Consider the following 17,786-nt stretch of genomic DNA (forward strand, 5'->3'; position numbering starts at 1 on the left):
AACACTAAAGCGCCACAAAGACAACTGATCTCGTCCGTGTCATGTCCGTGATGTAGGCTATATGTATTTGTCAATTCAACCATAGAATTACCGTGATACAAAACCCAAGTCACAAATACCCATATAGAAGCAACTAGATCCTAGCTAGGTCTTCTTGACTGTTTTGCCTAGGTAAAGAAACCTGTAAGATTACTACCGTTGTGCATGGGACATCTCAATTTTGGCTGTCAACATGTGGCGGCTGTTTTTAACAATGCACAATGATGCATTTATCGTTGAGCGATCACCCAGTGTGATGCTCAAAGTAGTATCCTTCTCAAAACAAAGACCTTTCCTTACATATCCAGACACGGTAGGCTCATCCGATCCACTGAGTGGTAGTAAATCGGTGGAGATGTACCCCTGTAGGGCCAACTGCAACTCACTCTCAGTGCATCCATCTGAATCATCGACAGAGCGCCACCAATCGGCATGGAACCATCCAGGCAAAATCCACACGTGCGTCTTCCCGTACATACCCTCGTTGTACGCCTATGAAAGACAAAAGAGCAGACAAATAGTCATTATGTAGAATCAGTTCACTTTGTGGAATAAAGGACGTATCATACCTAATACATACGTGATTGGAAGGGCTTTTAGATTTTAACATAAAACAATAGGAGCGATGTTACGTTTGAGAAGACATTGTAGTTTTTGAGCATAATACTAGCACAATTATCAGAATTTGTATTACATGTGATGAATTTAGAAATTACAGTGTCTGTAGAAAGATAAACACAAATTTCAAGTGATTTTCCTTACGTCTGATTGAAATTGGACATATATCAAGTATTAAGTCAAATTTACGATTTGATGCATGACAGCAATGTGACTGAACATGTTTCTGTTTCCTCGGAATATTTGCCTTATCAAAGTGGCAGAGATTTTTTTTAGAACGCTTTGATTGGACGATTTTTTTCAATAATTCCAAAACAGGACCTGAATACATTGTACGTCATATGCGTCATATAGTATCACACGCGGTACAGTTAACTCCGATCGGTAGACATCCTCTTCACGGTGTTCAGTATCTACAGCAAACTAGCAGCAAAGTGCATAGCTATCAAATGCACGCTTCAAGTTCCTTTCACGGAGTTCATTTCCATATAAACCGACAGCATTCCCGGACCTGTTTGCTTATCGAGTCCCAACCGTCCTCGGAGTTAGGGTCTTCCCTCACCAGCGAACTGGGCCGTTAAAAGGCAGCTAAACACCGGTAGCTGGGCAACCTGCAGACCGGCCTGGAAATTAACTTCCCGTTAATCAAATATACGGGATGGACGGTAAATAAAATATCGAATGAGACAGAAAAAAATCCAAGGAACAGTCACCAGTGAGCGCTTGGTATGAGGTCTGCTCGCAATTACTTTCTCTGACTTGATTCGATTCTGGATTGGAATTAGTCCGCTCAGACGACCATCGAGGGAAATTAGACATCGACGTGCTCTAGACACGAAAATTGCAAATTGAAAAGCCGGAGCGAAGGAGGGTCGTATGTCTTGTATAGCCTACGCATAACCCACTATGGCAATAATTGACCGGGTTTGGAAGGACAAAACCGGAACAAAGATATTTTCTTCCTTACCATTTTACATGCGTCTCAAATATCATGCATGACAGCAAATAAACCCAAACCCTCCCCACACCTCCAAAGCTTTGAAGATATTAAATTCTGCTCCGAGACGATGGTAGGCCATAAAATGATTGACTCTAGCAGATTAGAAGAACCGACATATCACAATGTCTTTTTTGCCTGCAAATTACATGTTTCATTCTTTGTTGGTTTTAATACTGGGTCATAAGGGAAACAAACCACACAATCAAACATTGTGCATCTCACATTGTTTGGAACTTGACGAGTTTAATACACGCTGAAACAATCCTCCTTCCATTAATTTGCGTCAAAGCACATATAGCTCACATTAGATCTCTCATAAATCGCACTTCGTGGCCGTTAGCCTTCATTATGAGCAACAGTGCAGACGATTCCTTTTTATTCCAATTTTCCCCATCGATTTACACGGTAATTGAGTCGAGCCGTTCCTGGTAATCGAGTTGCAGATGGAAATATAAAATCTGTCATTAAAACTGCATTAGGCCCCCGTCGCGACATTTTTATTAGATGTGCATTCTGATAGGCAATCGGATTATTTCAAATGTCCTCGGTCGTTTAGATCCAGCTGTTTTCTTCCAGGAATTGACATACCCGGCTCCATCCTTTGTATTATCCACTCCCATCCACTCCAGACATTAAGGATCAGAATGCAATCATTCCTTTCAATGATATGTCCGCGAGGACTTGAATAAAACACATTTTTGTATTCAAAAGATGGAATCTGTGTCGGGGTAATTAAATTCAATATTTGGGTTTGCCCTTCACTGACGTCTTTTATAAACACTGTATACTCAGTGTTGTCCCCAGTGATTGTGAGAAAAAAGTCAGTCGGTGGGACTCGAACCCACGACATCCTGCTTACTGTACTAGTGGAGACGTCTTGCCTCTCGACCACCGAGTTCGCTGGGGTCGGCTAGCTGGTTCGAAATTGATGTAGCAGCAAGTACCACAACCACACTACAGGGTGAGTAAAAAAAACCCGAAACCCAAATGTCAGGACCATTGTTTTAGTGAAGTTCTGCATGTAGCACTTTCAAAATCTAGGATATGAAAGCCCCATTTATAAGCTTTCTTTTAGTACAAAAGTCATTCAAATCACTCACGTAATTTTTCAAGTTACATAATTCTAAACACAACCACCGTTTTAAAGTTCTTTCGACGGATCACAAAAAGGTAAGTGTTCTTTCAGCATAACGAAAACAAATCACAGGGATGTGTGTGAATTGTTTTCGTTTTGCTGAAAGAACTCACATTTTTTTGTGATCCGTGGACAGAACTTTAAAACGGTGGTAAACCGTTGCGTTTAAAATTCTGTAACTTGAAAAGTACATAAGTGATTTGAAGGATCTTTGTACTAAAAGAAAGCTTATTATTGGGCTTTCATATCCTACATTTTGAAAGTGCTACATGCAGAAATTCACTAAAACAATAGTCCCGACATTTGGGTTTCGTTTTTTTTTTACTCACGCTGTATTCATCAGATGGAATTTGCGTCGGGGTACCGTATTTGTAATGTATTGTAATTTCAATACCATACTACTTTATTATATACTAACAATAAATCATAGGCCACTTGGTAAATTAAAAACTGATTTACGATAGTCAACCACAAAATGGACTCACCTTGCAGATGACTTTGCGCGCAGTGTGTTCATCAAAGAAACCAACGATAATTCTTGCTTTATCTTCCTGCAGGAAAAATAGTGACAAAGATCGAGAAGTTGGATTTCATACATTAAACGCTTGTTGTTTTTGTCCTTTTGGGGCTATTTATTATCAATGATTTTATTATTCTTTTTTTACTGAAAATGAAACCAAGAGTTTCTTATACCAAGAGTTTCTTATATTTTCAGTTTATGAGAGAGGAAAACCCCATCAGGCAAATATTTTTAGGAAAGCTCAAGGATCAGGAAGGGATCCAATCCACATATTGGTCTCGGCGGGACTCGAACTCGGGCCACAAAGGTAGAGAGCTAAGAAAGAACCATTGCATCAACCCAACATCCCAAATTTGACTACAATGTACAACTTGTGACTTTTCAAGCAACTATGTTGATGCCCTTTACTCTCTTTGCATGCAGCTTAAACGACCTGTGGACGGAAATGCCAAGATTGAAAACTATATGGCTTATAATCAAACACTTTCGATCTCAGGCTGTGCTCCGTGGTCATAATGTGGGTCGATGTGGCCGGCAGCCATAGGCGCCATACGTGCCAGCGGCCCGACCACGTTGTAGCCGCGTCCTTCGCAATTCAGCAAACCAGCTGCGAGTAAGGATGATTAGCCTCCTAAATTATTATTATTATTAATCACCATCTATAGGTTCGCCTAGGGTAGCGCTTTTAGCTTTTTAGACAACTGTGTAGCTACAATCAGCGGAAGACTAGGCCATCACTAGTTGGTCTGCATGCAAAACGCAGGGTATCACGTCGCCTTCAATATCAGCAGTTGTTCCACCAAACCCAAGTGTAGTACGTTCATGAGGACGAGGGAAGCGATCCTGTGCTTGCTTTGAGGTACAAGGTAATATCGATCAAACGTAGCAAGACAGTCAGACTTCATTACAGCAAATGGATGGGCATTCAATTCAATTAGCTGGCCAATTCTTAACGTTGATGGGTGGAATTGCTTATAAAACGCATTATATCCTCGCGCAGTGTGATTGATTGAGCTTAGATTTACGTGATGGTTGCTAGGGGTCTCTACTCCTACAGCGGAAATTACGAAAAGAACTTCGTTTTAATCAAGAAAGACTTTGATGGATTTCTTCCCAAAGAAAACTTTCTATAAGGTACCAAAAATATACAGAAATATCAGTAATTGATGAAAATTGGAAAGTCAAAGCAGATACTTCTGATTATCTGTCTTCAATTTATTTAATGGGGTATCAAAAGAACGTAGTCAACTAGAACGCACTGCAATTTGTGTTCACCTTTGAACGTGTACAGTTGGGTTTAGTCACAAGAAAAACTGTGCCGGCAAGCCTCTGATATAGGATTTCTATTATAGAGTAATACGTCAGTAACCTATAAGGACGTGAAAGATGCTTATTTTATTGTGCTTCAAATACAGCCTTTTTTTCAATGACATCTCAAGTTGCTCAAAACCTACAATATGCTGAGAAGATCTCTGGGGTTGTTCAAGCTTGTGGCTCACTTAGGTGTTTGACTTGGATACATGGTTGTCTATATACTGCCACCAAGCGGTTGAAATGTCTCACACTCAAAGTTTTGCCAAGTGACATTTTGATTACAACCGTAAATTGTGTGACTTGAAAACGATGACAATTATAAATCCTAGTTTTTGGTATATCTAGTCTTCTTGCCAGTGGTTTCGTTCTTCTCAATCGCTGTATCCAAGGGCTATGGTGACCGCTAATCCCTTTCACAAAATACTTGTGAAGGAAACGTAAGGATCGCAAAGTATTACGAGCATATCGTTCGTAAGGGTCGTTTGCACACGGAAGAATTGAACCCAGGTCACGTGCTAAGAAACAACAGGTCACCAAAGCCCTTGGATAGCGACCCCAGGATGATGTGAGCGTCATGTCCACATGACGGCATGCTCACCAACTACACGTCCAAATGAATGTCTGCTGCCTTCTACCTGTTTATTTCGATCGAGCGCGTTTGGCACCTTATCGTGTTTGGTGGTTCCTCTCCCCACGGCATTCTAACACCGAGGCAGCGCACTCGAGTCCCTGTGGCCGAGTTGGGTTTCTCTCAGCCTAACCTCGTTTTTTCCTCTTTCCGCGGCACCCCGTTACGAGGACATTTCCGCCGTCTCAAGTGGAGAGAGCAGTGCCCGTGCATACGTGAGCGCGGGCTTTTAGCGATATCCGAAGCGACCCTGCTTGTACACTTAGCATCGGATTCGGATTAGCAATGCCCAATAAGGAATCCTATAAGGGTTCTCTTGTGTTACACTAGACGTGTCTGCATCTAATGTACATGTGATTACGGTAGTAACGTGAATGTAGGACAGGTCAACCCTACCCGCTAAGAACATGTCTCGAGGCTTGTAGCATACATGAGCTGAGCTAATTAAAGCAAGTACATTGCCTTGAAAGTTTTGTTACTTGTTTCATTATTTTCTTTAATGTCGTAGCTATCAATATTAAAGTGAAATATTACAAACCATTCTCCTTTTGTTTACAGGTAAACATCTAATGCGATAATGACACGGATCAACTTTATTATGACATGCCCATTGAGAGCATGGTTTATTTTCAGATGTACATTTGCTGATAATTATAAAGCTGTGCTGAGCTGGATACCCCATTGCCCTTGTCATTACCGTGTGAATTGCGTGTATCGCAGTCTTTGTATATCTACTATCAATGCCAATTTATGATTTGTAACCATCCGGTGTACGTAACCAATGGTAAGCTCTTACATTCAGCTACACTTTCAAGAACTTCATGAGAAAGTCCCTTGTATAGGGATATGATTTCTGCTTGCCGACCACCCTCCCCCCGCAAATCTCCCTGGTGAATGATTCAGTGTATGTATCCAATCGGAAAATCAAATTTATGGATGTGAGTGGTGGTAAATAATTGAATTATGACCGACGTAAATGGCCGGGGCTGTTGATTAAATGTCCAATTACCAGTCCCAGTCCTGTCCTGCCGATCGCTCGATGGGGAAAAAATCGAGCCTTCCTCGCGCCCTGGCACGCGATGCAGAACTACTGCGATGGTACTCAAAAAATTTGATGACAGATTTATAATTTCCAAGATTTCATATTCCAAGTACAACTACAGACATATGAAAAATAGCAGGAATTTAGTCTCAACATCCAAGTGTCTGCAGACAGCTCGTTGACCTATAATTCTAATGTTTGCAATGTTTGCAATGAGAGCTGATATGCGAATCCTAAAACGCAGTGCTGACAGGTGTCTGTGTGGGACAACAGATTACTCGATGAGGCGAGAATAAACTGAGATATTATTATGAACCACAAGAAGATTTCTCTTTTCTACGAGCAATAAGAATCTAGTGTGATATGTATTACAACACCACGAAGGCTCGTAATTCTCTTTACCTGCCCTTGAAATGAACCTCATTTCCCTTTTTCCAAAGAGCGAAATTTTCCTGAATATTTCAAAAGCATTTGCACAAAATTCTGATCACTGAGTCCTCACAAGTCACAACTTGGTTAGATCTAATAAGATACCCTCCCTTTTCCACGGCAGAGGTAACAAAATCGGCTGTTAAACAACAAAATGTATTCACAAAGCAGAAGCATGCAATCAAATCTAGGAGTGCGATCTTAAAATGTTTTAATATTATGTATCTCGAAGGAGATATATAAATATTTTTAGAATATACTTAATAACGGTACCCAACTTCAACAAAATACGAATGGGAACGAATGTTTTGCTAGATATGTCAATGTTTTCTTCGATTTGGACGTGTCCTGAATGAAGCACATGCCTGTCACAGACCTGGGATAATGTTCAGGTGAGTACTTTTTTTATGACGCTCTAGAGATTTCCAATTTTCCCCAACAGTGGTGAATTCGATAAGCATTCCAAACAGAACAAACTGGAAAGAAAACACGCCTGGCCCTATACGAAATGTTTGGCACGGGACATCCACTTACTAGTATGAAAACACGCCAGACCCTACGACTGTTTGGCACGGGACATCCACTAGTATGAAAACACGCCAGGCCCTACCACTGCTTGACACGGGACATCAACTAGTATGAAAACACGCCAGGCCCTACGTCTGTTAGGCACGGGACATCCACTAGTATGAAAACATGCCAGGCCCTACGGCTGTTTGGCACGGGACATCCACTAGTATGAAAACACGTCAGGCCCTACGGCTGTTTGGCACAGGACATCCACTAGTATGAAAACACGCCAGGCCCTACCACTGCTTGACACGGGACATCAACTAGTATGAAAACACGTCAGGCCCTACGTCTGTTAGGCACGGGACATCCACTAGTATGAAAACATGCCAGGCCCTACGGCTGTTTGGCACGGGACATCCACTAGTATGAAAACACGTCAGGCCCTACGGCTGTTTGGCACAGGGCATCCACTAGTATGAAAACACGTCAGGCCCTACGGCTGTTTGGCACGGGACATCCACTAGTATGAAAACACGTCAGGCCCTACGAATGTTTAGCACGGGACATCCACTAGTTTGAAAACACGCCAGGCCCTCCGACTGTTTGGCACTGGCCATCCGTTTGTATTTATCGCAGCCATGTTGTTTTTTTGGTTTTGTTAAAGAAATTATGTATGTGAATAAATGAATAAATGTTGTATTGCTAAAAAAATCAGGCGCGTAGCGGGGGTGGTGGGGGGGGGGGGGGGGGGGGTTCGCGGGGTCCAAATGCTCCTCGGGATTGTGTATAACCATCCGTAATCAACTGTTAATTACACATTAATTAAAAGGTCCACTTTATGGTGACAAAGTCCACTTCATGGTCAAAACGACCCTCCCCTTTCCACCAGGCTGGCTATGGCCATGAAATGTAGATAAAAGAAGCATTTTTTTTCTAGATAGATTAAACAAAAAGAACAACCAAGCAAACAAACAACGAACAAAAATTCAAGGAAGGACGGCACATCTTTAAGCACATGTCAGCTGAAAGTTTCAGTTGGGACCAGTTATTATGCTTCCCAGTCTCGTAATGTTTCTCCTGCCTTCGGGGGTCGACGCCAAAGTTTGGATACTATATATATGTTTCCGAGTCACACGTGAACCAGGGGCAGTCGTGAGCTCATTTGACCTCAGGTTGGATTTTATGTCTTCTGTTCATGCATAAAACCACCTCGTGACGGACTCCGGAGGCTAGATATCTCCCTTATCGACTCATCAATGCCGAACAGGTTGGCAAAGAAATCGTGATCCGATCATTTCCTTCAGACGGATTTAAGGGCAACTCTGGGTTGACCATGGTTCCTGAAGGAAAAGCATGGAGAGCTTGTGAGTCTTGCTGAAATTTCATTCATCTTTGGGACATAACACGCATCGAATCTCATAATCATATGCGGTAAATATCTTCGTCAATCCAACTCAAATTTAATGTCATATATTTTCAATGTATTCGGTTGCAATAGCACTGTATGTCAAAACCGCCAGCTATTAGCATGGAATCATTGTTTGACCCAGATGAAAACCATAAAGCAATGACAATAGCGAAATTAACTCCGGTCCCTGTGCACGCAGGTTTTGAAATTCGGACGTTTGTACTAGGCTACAAAGTTAGATTTGGGAAAACAACTGGAAAAAATTGGATTTCCAACAATTCAAGAATTAAAAACGCACAGAAAGGCAACCATGACCGGTAATTCAGTGTCAGTATGACAAAAATAAATAACTTCCGCATAGCTATGGCAACATCATTTCCACGACAGATGACCAAAATCATATTATTTCTTTCTTTTTTTCTGGGTTTGTATCTTTTTTATTTTGTATTTTAATTTAATTTTTTGGGGTAGTTTGTTCGTGTTTTTGCTTTTTTTTTTTAAATTGTAAATTATGTTTGTAACTCCACACATGAATGTACTTATGTAGTACAAGTTCAACATTTGTGTGCACACTGGATTGGGCATTACACTGACCAGAGGACATTTAACTGAGATCCCCGAAAATAACTGGTTGGAATGAATGCAAGGGTCCTAACCCTGATCCGGTCAATAGCTCAACCTAAATATCATACAAGTAAACGTGATCACTACTGTCTACGTTGCTTCCAACTCTGCTCTTCCATCTGTATCGACAAAAGAAGCACGGTGCCAATAAACAAATTGAAATCAAGACAGTATTGCTTCGGTGCTACATAAGATGCCGATATAGCCTGCAGCCCCAGGCTCACTAGACTAAGCAATGTCCCGCGTTCCACAAAATGAGACAGCATATCGAGTAGAGCATCAAACCAAAGCTTTCTAGACGGATTTAACAAGGACGGCCAAAATCCGGCTCTCTATTTTCCTAAGATTAAAGTTACAGCGAAACTAGATTTCGACATGGCCTCTTTTCTTTATAGAATCCGTGCCGCTGGGTGGAAATTGTCCGTCGTCTTGCCGACTGATCCCCAGTCGTGACTACCGAACCTTTTTGGCTAGTCCCTCTGCGTTTAATTACTTGCCGGTCACTGATAAATAATTCCCTCCGTACTAGCTGCGCAGGATATGTTCCCGGATCTGTACCGCAACAACAGAGACAAGATCACGAAATCTTCTCGCTCTTCATGTTTTTCTTCATCCTCGAGAAGATTGCATGTTGATTCCCGCGAAAATGTCAAATGACCAAGTCTTAGGGAGAAGTCTGAGTAGATCAGATGTTTCGATTACTGTAACATCAACTTGCTTGCCGAGTTATGAGAATCTCAAGCTCAACTCTTCTGAAGGAAAACCTGTCATTCTGCAGGTTTGTCAGAAGTGTATCGATATCTTACCTTGAGTTTGGTTATCGCAGGGGACGGGTCATCGGCGAAAATGGCCTCCGACAAAATATTAATTCCGTTGTCTTCCATCATTTTCACTTGCTGGCTTTGTGCCTGTGCATAGATACGAGAGGACAAATCGGTTAAATAACGGATGTGGCAATGATACATATGTAAGTGTCATATATAATTGGGTTATGTTTGCAAATGACATGCATGTGAAACGCTTACTCTATGTCTGAAGTTGTTTGAGCCACATTAATGTAATGCCCCTATTAATATTACAAAGTGTTTATAAAGATGCCATTTGGCTCTTACATATCAGTACATGTTCCTAATGTGTATAAATGCGTTATCATATACTGACTTTTTCAAAACATATTTAGCCTAATGTCATCTTAATCTTCCAAGACATTAAATTGAAGACATATTTTTTTTAAATGCTGGAAAGTAATATGTACTATTTTTTTTTAAATTTTGCAATCAACATTATGATCATTGTTTTTTTCAACCACATGTTTACCAGTTGTACCCCTACATGTCTTCAACATACAAGAACCTTATACATCTGCTTTTTCTCCCAAGGTTGAACACTTTAAGATTTAAATGTGTCTCATCTGTATTAGGTATAAAAGACGTGTTTCTTTAATTTCATTGGTGACGCCACCCCAGTTTCTTTTTTCATATTAAATCCGTATCGCCTCATACTCGAGGTGACATTACAGAATTCGTACGGATAATTGCAATGGTTACAAAGGCTTACCGTATCGAGCTAGTATTAACAATTTATTTCTTGTCATTATTTAACGCTGAACCGAAGAGTAGCTTGGCGTCATTAAAGGCTCCATGACATGAATTTTTTTTAGGAACATATTTTGTGCAACTTTGTACTTCTCTTAAATGTATGAAAACTATTTTTAACATCCCTCTTTGGTTAATTTTATTCAAAAGTGCACTTCTTTAAACATTTATAATGTTCCATTTTTTCCCAGACAACTGAGGGTGCTTTTGCTGTGATGTCATTTCAGGAAGACACTGTTCAGTTTAGGGGTTTTCTGTTCAAATTGTGAACCCAAAATTTTGCTCATTGAAAACATTTGTGAGAAAACTTTGCTCATTGGCTTACTGCCATGTACTGACACAACAACGAGTCACCAAAGAAAAAAAACATTTACAACAGCAAATTATCAAAATTCTGGCAGCTTTTGGTACTGAAATAGCTGTAACATTGAGGCTTCTGCTTGAAATGACATCACATTTTTGCTCATAAATGTTTAAATTCGCATCAGCATAAAAACTCAAAATGCACCAAAAACCCTTGAAAAAGGCAAAACGAAAATTGAAAATAAGTATTAAAAGGACACAAAGGTGCATTCTCAAGGATTGCATTAAAAGATTACATTGCATGGGCCCTTTACAATACTGTCGAGATTGCATTGCACAATCATAATGTGCATGTCTAATTGTACACTGTATATGATTTTTGCATTTAGTGCATAGTGCATTTTCAAAGGAATAACATCTTTACAATTTGTGTAATATAAGATGAATGCAATCATGAGCTTGTTTATAATGATGTACCGAATCACGGAATGTGCAAAATAATTGCATCCCGGAATTCTTACTACCTTCGGGCGGTATGTGAATAGAGATTGATCACTCTCAGCAACTACTCCAGATTACGTTACATTCTGAGCAAGCCGTGCTGCACTGCCCGAGGATGTTTAATGTCAAAACAATCAGATTGGGTGACATTATTACATGTCTTCTTTCAACAAGGCTTTGATTGTATTCTTCTTTACATCCTGCAGTTTATGATCAGGATGGAACGTCGTTCACCCGGTGTCAGTACTTCCAAAAAACATCTAAAACTCCAGAGTGAAATAAAAAAAAATTGCGGCAGGTAAATTAATCCCCAAGGTGAAAAAAACCATTCAATTATTGCAGTCTGAATGTTATGTTTAGGCTTGCAGAACTTTGTGGGTTAAAAAAAATTTAACTGCGAAAGCACATTGAAGAGGCACGAGGAGAAGGATCGACGAAAAAAGTTATACGCGTTTAAGACAAACCATCATCTTAGGCCATCCTTACACTGACCATGTAGGCAATCTCCAATAATTCATTTAGCCGAGGCAACGTTCAAGAAGGAATCGGTGGATGTCTTTACAATTGCTTATCTTCCTCGGATGAAAACAGTCTGAATGGATAACCTAAACGAATGTTTTATGCCATTTAATCCACATGTGAATTAAAGTTTGTGCTGTTATTATGTTTAGTTTATAATCGAATAATTGAAGATGTTATTGGCCTGAAAGCTTGTGTGAGTATACATCATGCTGTCAATTCCATGTAAACAGGTTGAGTGTCCGCCCATGAACCATACTTTTTCCAAGTTTTACTATTTCCCCAACGGTTCGTTGCTCTAATGGACGCAACTTATTAGATTTCTACGTCCATCGCTACAGCGGTATAAGATCACATTCACGAACGGAGAGCATCCATCAAGCTAATTACCGTTTGAAGTATGACACGTAGAAACTCTGTAAAAAGCACCGCGGACCAGCATCAATGTTCACCAAAGAAGAGCTACTGTCCCCCTAAGGGGAAGGCGTTGAGTGTGGCCGGCCGTTTAATATCGGAACCGACACGGTGTGAACCATTCCTCAGACCAATATTATTACCGTGGTCTTTTGCAAGGAACCGACACCGCTCAATAACGAAAGAGGGACAGGGACTCAGGCGAGAGAAGACGGGTAGATGGAGTGTCTCAGTGAGAAAGGAGCCGACACCGACCACATGACGAGTTAATGCTGTACTTTAATATCGCTGGCCCGGCGGATGGTACTTTGCAGTTTATTAAAAGACGATCGGCTGCACTTTCATGTTTTGCTTTTAGGGAGGTGGAGGACCTGAGTCCCGTCTTGCCTTCAGAATTTTCATTACAACGTGTAGATCACTCCGGATCTGTTAGCATACGGATAGATTGAGTACGTTGGAATAGGAAAGGGACACTAAGCATTCTGTGGCAAATGGAGATTACTTTCGAGAGCATACATTAGACTCATTAGGACGGGCTTTCGGCAGCTGTAGAGCATGCAGTTTGTGTCCCGAGTGCAGTTTGCGTCCCAAGTTATTATTTTTTTTTATACGCACGGTGAAGCTTCCTTACAACGTTTACTGTTTAAACTGTTCATCGCTTTGGTTCTTCACACTCAACAAACCAACCATTCAACCATTTTGTTAACCATCTCTGATGCCATAGTATGAGTTTATCGTGGAATCTTGACCACTTGTTTCCATGAGCAGTGTGAATGCAATAGAGCGCCCTACATGTCTCTGTTTCCTCTGTAGGTAGACACTTTGTATATTCATTGTCACTGAATTTAAAGTCACGTATATGATCATTTGAAATAACCAAGAAAAGTACATATCGATAAAATGACAGAAACCTTGCTTAAAATTAAAGATAGGATTGGTATTAAAAACCCTTTGAAACAATTCCGCCTGAAATTGTATCATTCAGATGAAAATATTAATTGGAGGTGATTTCAAAAAGTTTACTCGTGCACATGTTTTACCATGTGTGTTAAAATTGTATAGTAGCAATGTACTTCAGATGTTGATTTTTTTTATGCTTCAAATGAAATAAAAATATGCACCAAGAACACTGATCCTACACGTGCATGTTTTCCTTCCTCCGTGGATAGATAGATCGATCTCATGGTCCGCTCGTCCTATAGGGCGCTAATAACGGATAATCCCTGTCACAAACCTGTTTTTCGAATTAATAATTTCCCCCCCTTTTTGGACTTCTTCAACCCTGTGAAATAAAGGTTGTTTCGGGCACAAACAGATCCGCTCTGCGAGCACACTGGCTCCCGCTCCGAACAATATTGTCTAACAGCCAATATTCCGAAATTGTAAAGTAATGACTTAATAACAAAACACGGGCCGATTTATTTTTCCCGGTCGATTTTTCATTTAAAAAGTATTACCTTTTGTGTTTTGTATAGAAAACTGGCAACTTCGAAAAGATATCTATTTTTGGGATGAAACTCGAAAATTGCACGGGGAACACAACTTTAAGAAAAAGCGTCGCAAAGCATTGTGGGTAGGTATCCAATGACAGCTCAAAGCAAATAAAGGCCATCCTTGGATGTGTGTACCTGTGACATTCTGATACTTACGTAAAAGAACCTCGGTACGTCCTGATGAATGGTGGATATGGTGGTCCAGTTGAAGTACATGAATAGTCTCAATCTTGCCGCCCCGATGTCCATCTCCGACGGCACTGTGCGGAAGAAATACGGGTACTTCTGTCGCTTGGACAGGGCCGGAGTGGTAGCACCATAGGAAAGCTGGGTATACAAAGAAAGCAATGGAATAAGTGCTGGGGCATATTTGATCACAAGGCAATAGGCCTCAGATAAAGTTGCCTGTATTACCCAATGCAGAAAAGTTCTGTCTAAGTCTTGTGAGATGGTTGCTCATCTCGGTAAGATGGGGATGACACAATTTTGTCTACTTGCTTTCCCCTTTTTTCTTTCCTTCAAACTTCGAGTCCAAATTGTGTGGCTTCAAACCTTATAGGAGCAACCTCCACGAAAAGTGCCACATTTACACACATGTTAACATGTCCACTAAGTCATTCAATTAGCTGCAAACCATTTGTGTCCAAGAAATATATACACTAACAAGTGGCAAGTTAGAAACTGAACACATAACGTGTCTGCGAACGCCACAAGCAGTTCTATATTCACAAAGATATCTTTTGAAGAAGTTTTCACGTGTATACTTTTAAAATAATCATCCATGCATGTACTTTTTTGAACATGATTATTATTTGTAAACATATGGTTCAACAAACGTATTTATTTGAAATGAAACACATCGCTTCGTTAAATTGCTGCAAGTCGCCGATGATGTCAAATACTAATTAGTGCTTAATCAATACTTCTGGCTGCACATTTCTTTTTCAAACATATCTCGCGAATTCCAGATAAGGTAGTAGTATTATTGCACCATGATCTGACATGTATCGCGTATTAACCAAACAGGATACATGACTTCTTCTGGCAGCGGGTTGGAGCATAAAGGAATCGTGTATTAATCTGTGATTGTCAACACTCAACATGCCTTGGAATAAGCCTTTTGAATTGCTAGTCGTAACTATTTATCTCAAAAGACACAGCCCCAACTTGCGGGTAATCTGGTCCAAAGTTACACAGCCAGATCTGTCTAGGCGCCAGTCTGGGACAGTCTTCAAGTGAGATATACAGCAGCGTGGACGTGTATTAGGGAACAGGACGAACACAGCCATGGGCCATTAGTCACCGCCAACATTATAACGCCAGATGAAAAGCCTGAAATGCGCAGTTGATTGAGTGAAACCCGAGCACTTTTCTTCATCCTGTGAGGAATATTCGGTCTTGATTGGCGATCATCATAAAATGCATCGTCTACAATTTCATGTGGATATTAGATTCCTCTCTGGTCCGGAGAGGAAAGCACGCGGGCTGTTTTTCCTATTGTAATTGCGACCTTAATGCTGCTCCTCTCAATGCACTGGCGTCAACCCGGTGACCAGAGATTTCAAAATTGAGATATCTAAAAAAGGGGAAGAACCGCATTTTCGTCCTGGATGTGAAGTTGATGCATGGTACGGAATGTTACTACTGGTGCTTGGATTTGTCTGTTTGAAATGCTGGAAACGTACAGTATACCTTCAGATATCGCTCAGCATTACATTGTTCAATCGATTTGAAAATGGAAAGGGTATAGCAGTTTTTATCTGAGGAAATCCTCAGATAATTATCTCATCGACTTCAAGTTTACTTTTAGTGATTTTATTATGATTGGAAACTGTGGTTGTTGAAGGAGGATGTTTCAATAATAAAAAATACCCAAATGATCTCGTTAAGGAGTTTCAATGTAAGAAATTGCAGACACGAATGAAAAAAGAAATTATACCGTTTCAGGGAGAAGTTCAGCGAACTTTAACACCCCTTTTAAAGTTCGAAGCAAAAGCCACATGTTGTGTGTAAACGTTAAAATTTCAGTATTAGATCATCTCGATAATATGAAACGAAAAAAAAATAGATAAAATATTTAGATGTTTCCTCATCAAGAGGCGAGAGAAATTCCCTCGCCAAAAAGACCAACGCATGGCTGTTTGAATACGAAGGACAGTCGACTTGATCAAAATTCTAATATTCCAGAATGTTCACTGACTTTAAGGTCCGCAATCCCTAGCGACGCGATTTACGATTTCAATCGATAGTATATGATTTCTCCGCTTATATTTATAAAAAAAACTTTGGTTGTAATTCGCTTACAGGCGCAAAAGCTTGAGTCGCTCAATGCTGCGCTGCTCCTGTCCGTCTTCCCGGATTATGTACCTCCAAGAGCAAGAGATTGCATCTCTACCTCAAAGCAAGAGGCAAACTAACCACAAACACCGCAAGATGGTGAGACAAAATGATTATACCTCTGCGTTCAAAGATTCACTTTCCGATACTACGGGTGCTTAATCCCCACACCCGACCCAAGTCGTTCTCGCTGGAGAACACAACTGAGATTTGTGTCCCTTTTAATCTTTCTAAGAAATGTTAAAGCTGCTCTCCTGAATTTGAACAATGACTTCATATTCTGAACATACTGCGTGCAGCCGTAGCACAGGAGAGAGTTTTCTTGTCCAAGTGCCTTATGTCATTTATTCTTAAAAGCCTTGCAGGCAAATACGATTCACTTATCCACGAAGCCTTGGGGCTATAAGTAAATTGCTCAACTCTAAAATATGGGTCTTCCGGCAAAAATCATGGAGAAGTATATCGCTACTCAATTTTTCCGAGAAAATGATCCCTCAAATATTAACAACCACAATTCATACAGGCGTGCGTTCATAATTTTTGGCACCAGACAGACTTTAATATTCTTTGCCTGCTTTATGTTGGGGATAATTATCGCTTAAGCATATATCACAAAAATAATGTTTGCCCAATCTTTTGCGCGACCAGTTCGTCATGTCTCTCCACACCAAGTAAGGTACATTAGGTTGCGTATAAATACATATGACAATCAAAATTACCTTTCCTTGTTATGTTTGGCACACACGTGGTATGTCTGGATAAGATTGCACACGTCTTCATTAATTCAAGTATCACAGCAAAAAGGTGCAGGGAGCCTACTGGCAAAGACATTAATATTTCGATGGTTATCATCTGTTTTTTTCCTTGAATTGGACATGACTCTGTCCCTTTGTACTTTGTATTTGGAAAGAATCATCATTTCTTACCTGGACAATTTTCCAGAAATGTACCGCCTCAGCAATGGGTTCCGTGACCACTTGACATGCACCACCGAAGACCATGTACTTAGGCGGGCCTGAGGCCAATGACTCGAAGAAAGCCTTCATTCCAGTCGCCATATCGCACTAAAGAAACGAAAACAAAACATTCAAAAAATCATCTGATGAAAGTGAATGTTGGTCTAAACATTGTCGTTACAGTGCAACGTATCAATAGGATCATTCTACACATTGTATTTGTGAAACACTGAGACCTTTGGTATAAAGCGCTGTTATTATGATCTTCAACTATCTGACTTCATACGTCAACACATAGGTATTTAATGTACAAAGTTGTACCACTATACACAAATGAAAGGGGAAAATACTTGGGTGACAATTAAACCCCATTAAGGTATAATTAAGATTGCTTTGTA

At 40.4% G+C, this 17,786-nt stretch overlaps 1 protein-coding gene across 1 annotated transcript in view; it reads right to left on the minus strand.

Annotated features, from left to right (window-relative positions):
• Nucleotides 1-17,492, minus strand: part of LOC119725930 (gamma-aminobutyric acid type B receptor subunit 2-like) — a 32,942-nt gene extending 15,450 nt beyond the window's left edge. Inside the window, exons 1-5 of the mRNA XM_038197544.1 lie at nt 17,359-17,492; nt 14,252-14,422; nt 10,077-10,178; nt 3,278-3,343; nt 340-531 (exon numbers count right to left, since the gene is read on the minus strand). Coding sequence (XP_038053472.1) covers nt 340-531; nt 3,278-3,343; nt 10,077-10,178; nt 14,252-14,422; nt 17,359-17,490 — 663 coding nt within the window. The 5' untranslated portion in view covers nt 17,491-17,492. The remainder of the gene's footprint in view (nt 1-339; nt 532-3,277; nt 3,344-10,076; nt 10,179-14,251; nt 14,423-17,358) is intronic.
• Between the last annotated feature and the right edge of the window lie 294 nt (nt 17,493-17,786).

The sequence above is a fragment of the Patiria miniata genome, unplaced genomic scaffold, assembly GCF_015706575.1.
Source record: "Patiria miniata isolate m_02_andy unplaced genomic scaffold, ASM1570657v1 HiC_scaffold_19, whole genome shotgun sequence".
Classification (NCBI taxonomy): Eukaryota; Metazoa; Echinodermata; class Asteroidea; order Valvatida; family Asterinidae; genus Patiria; species Patiria miniata.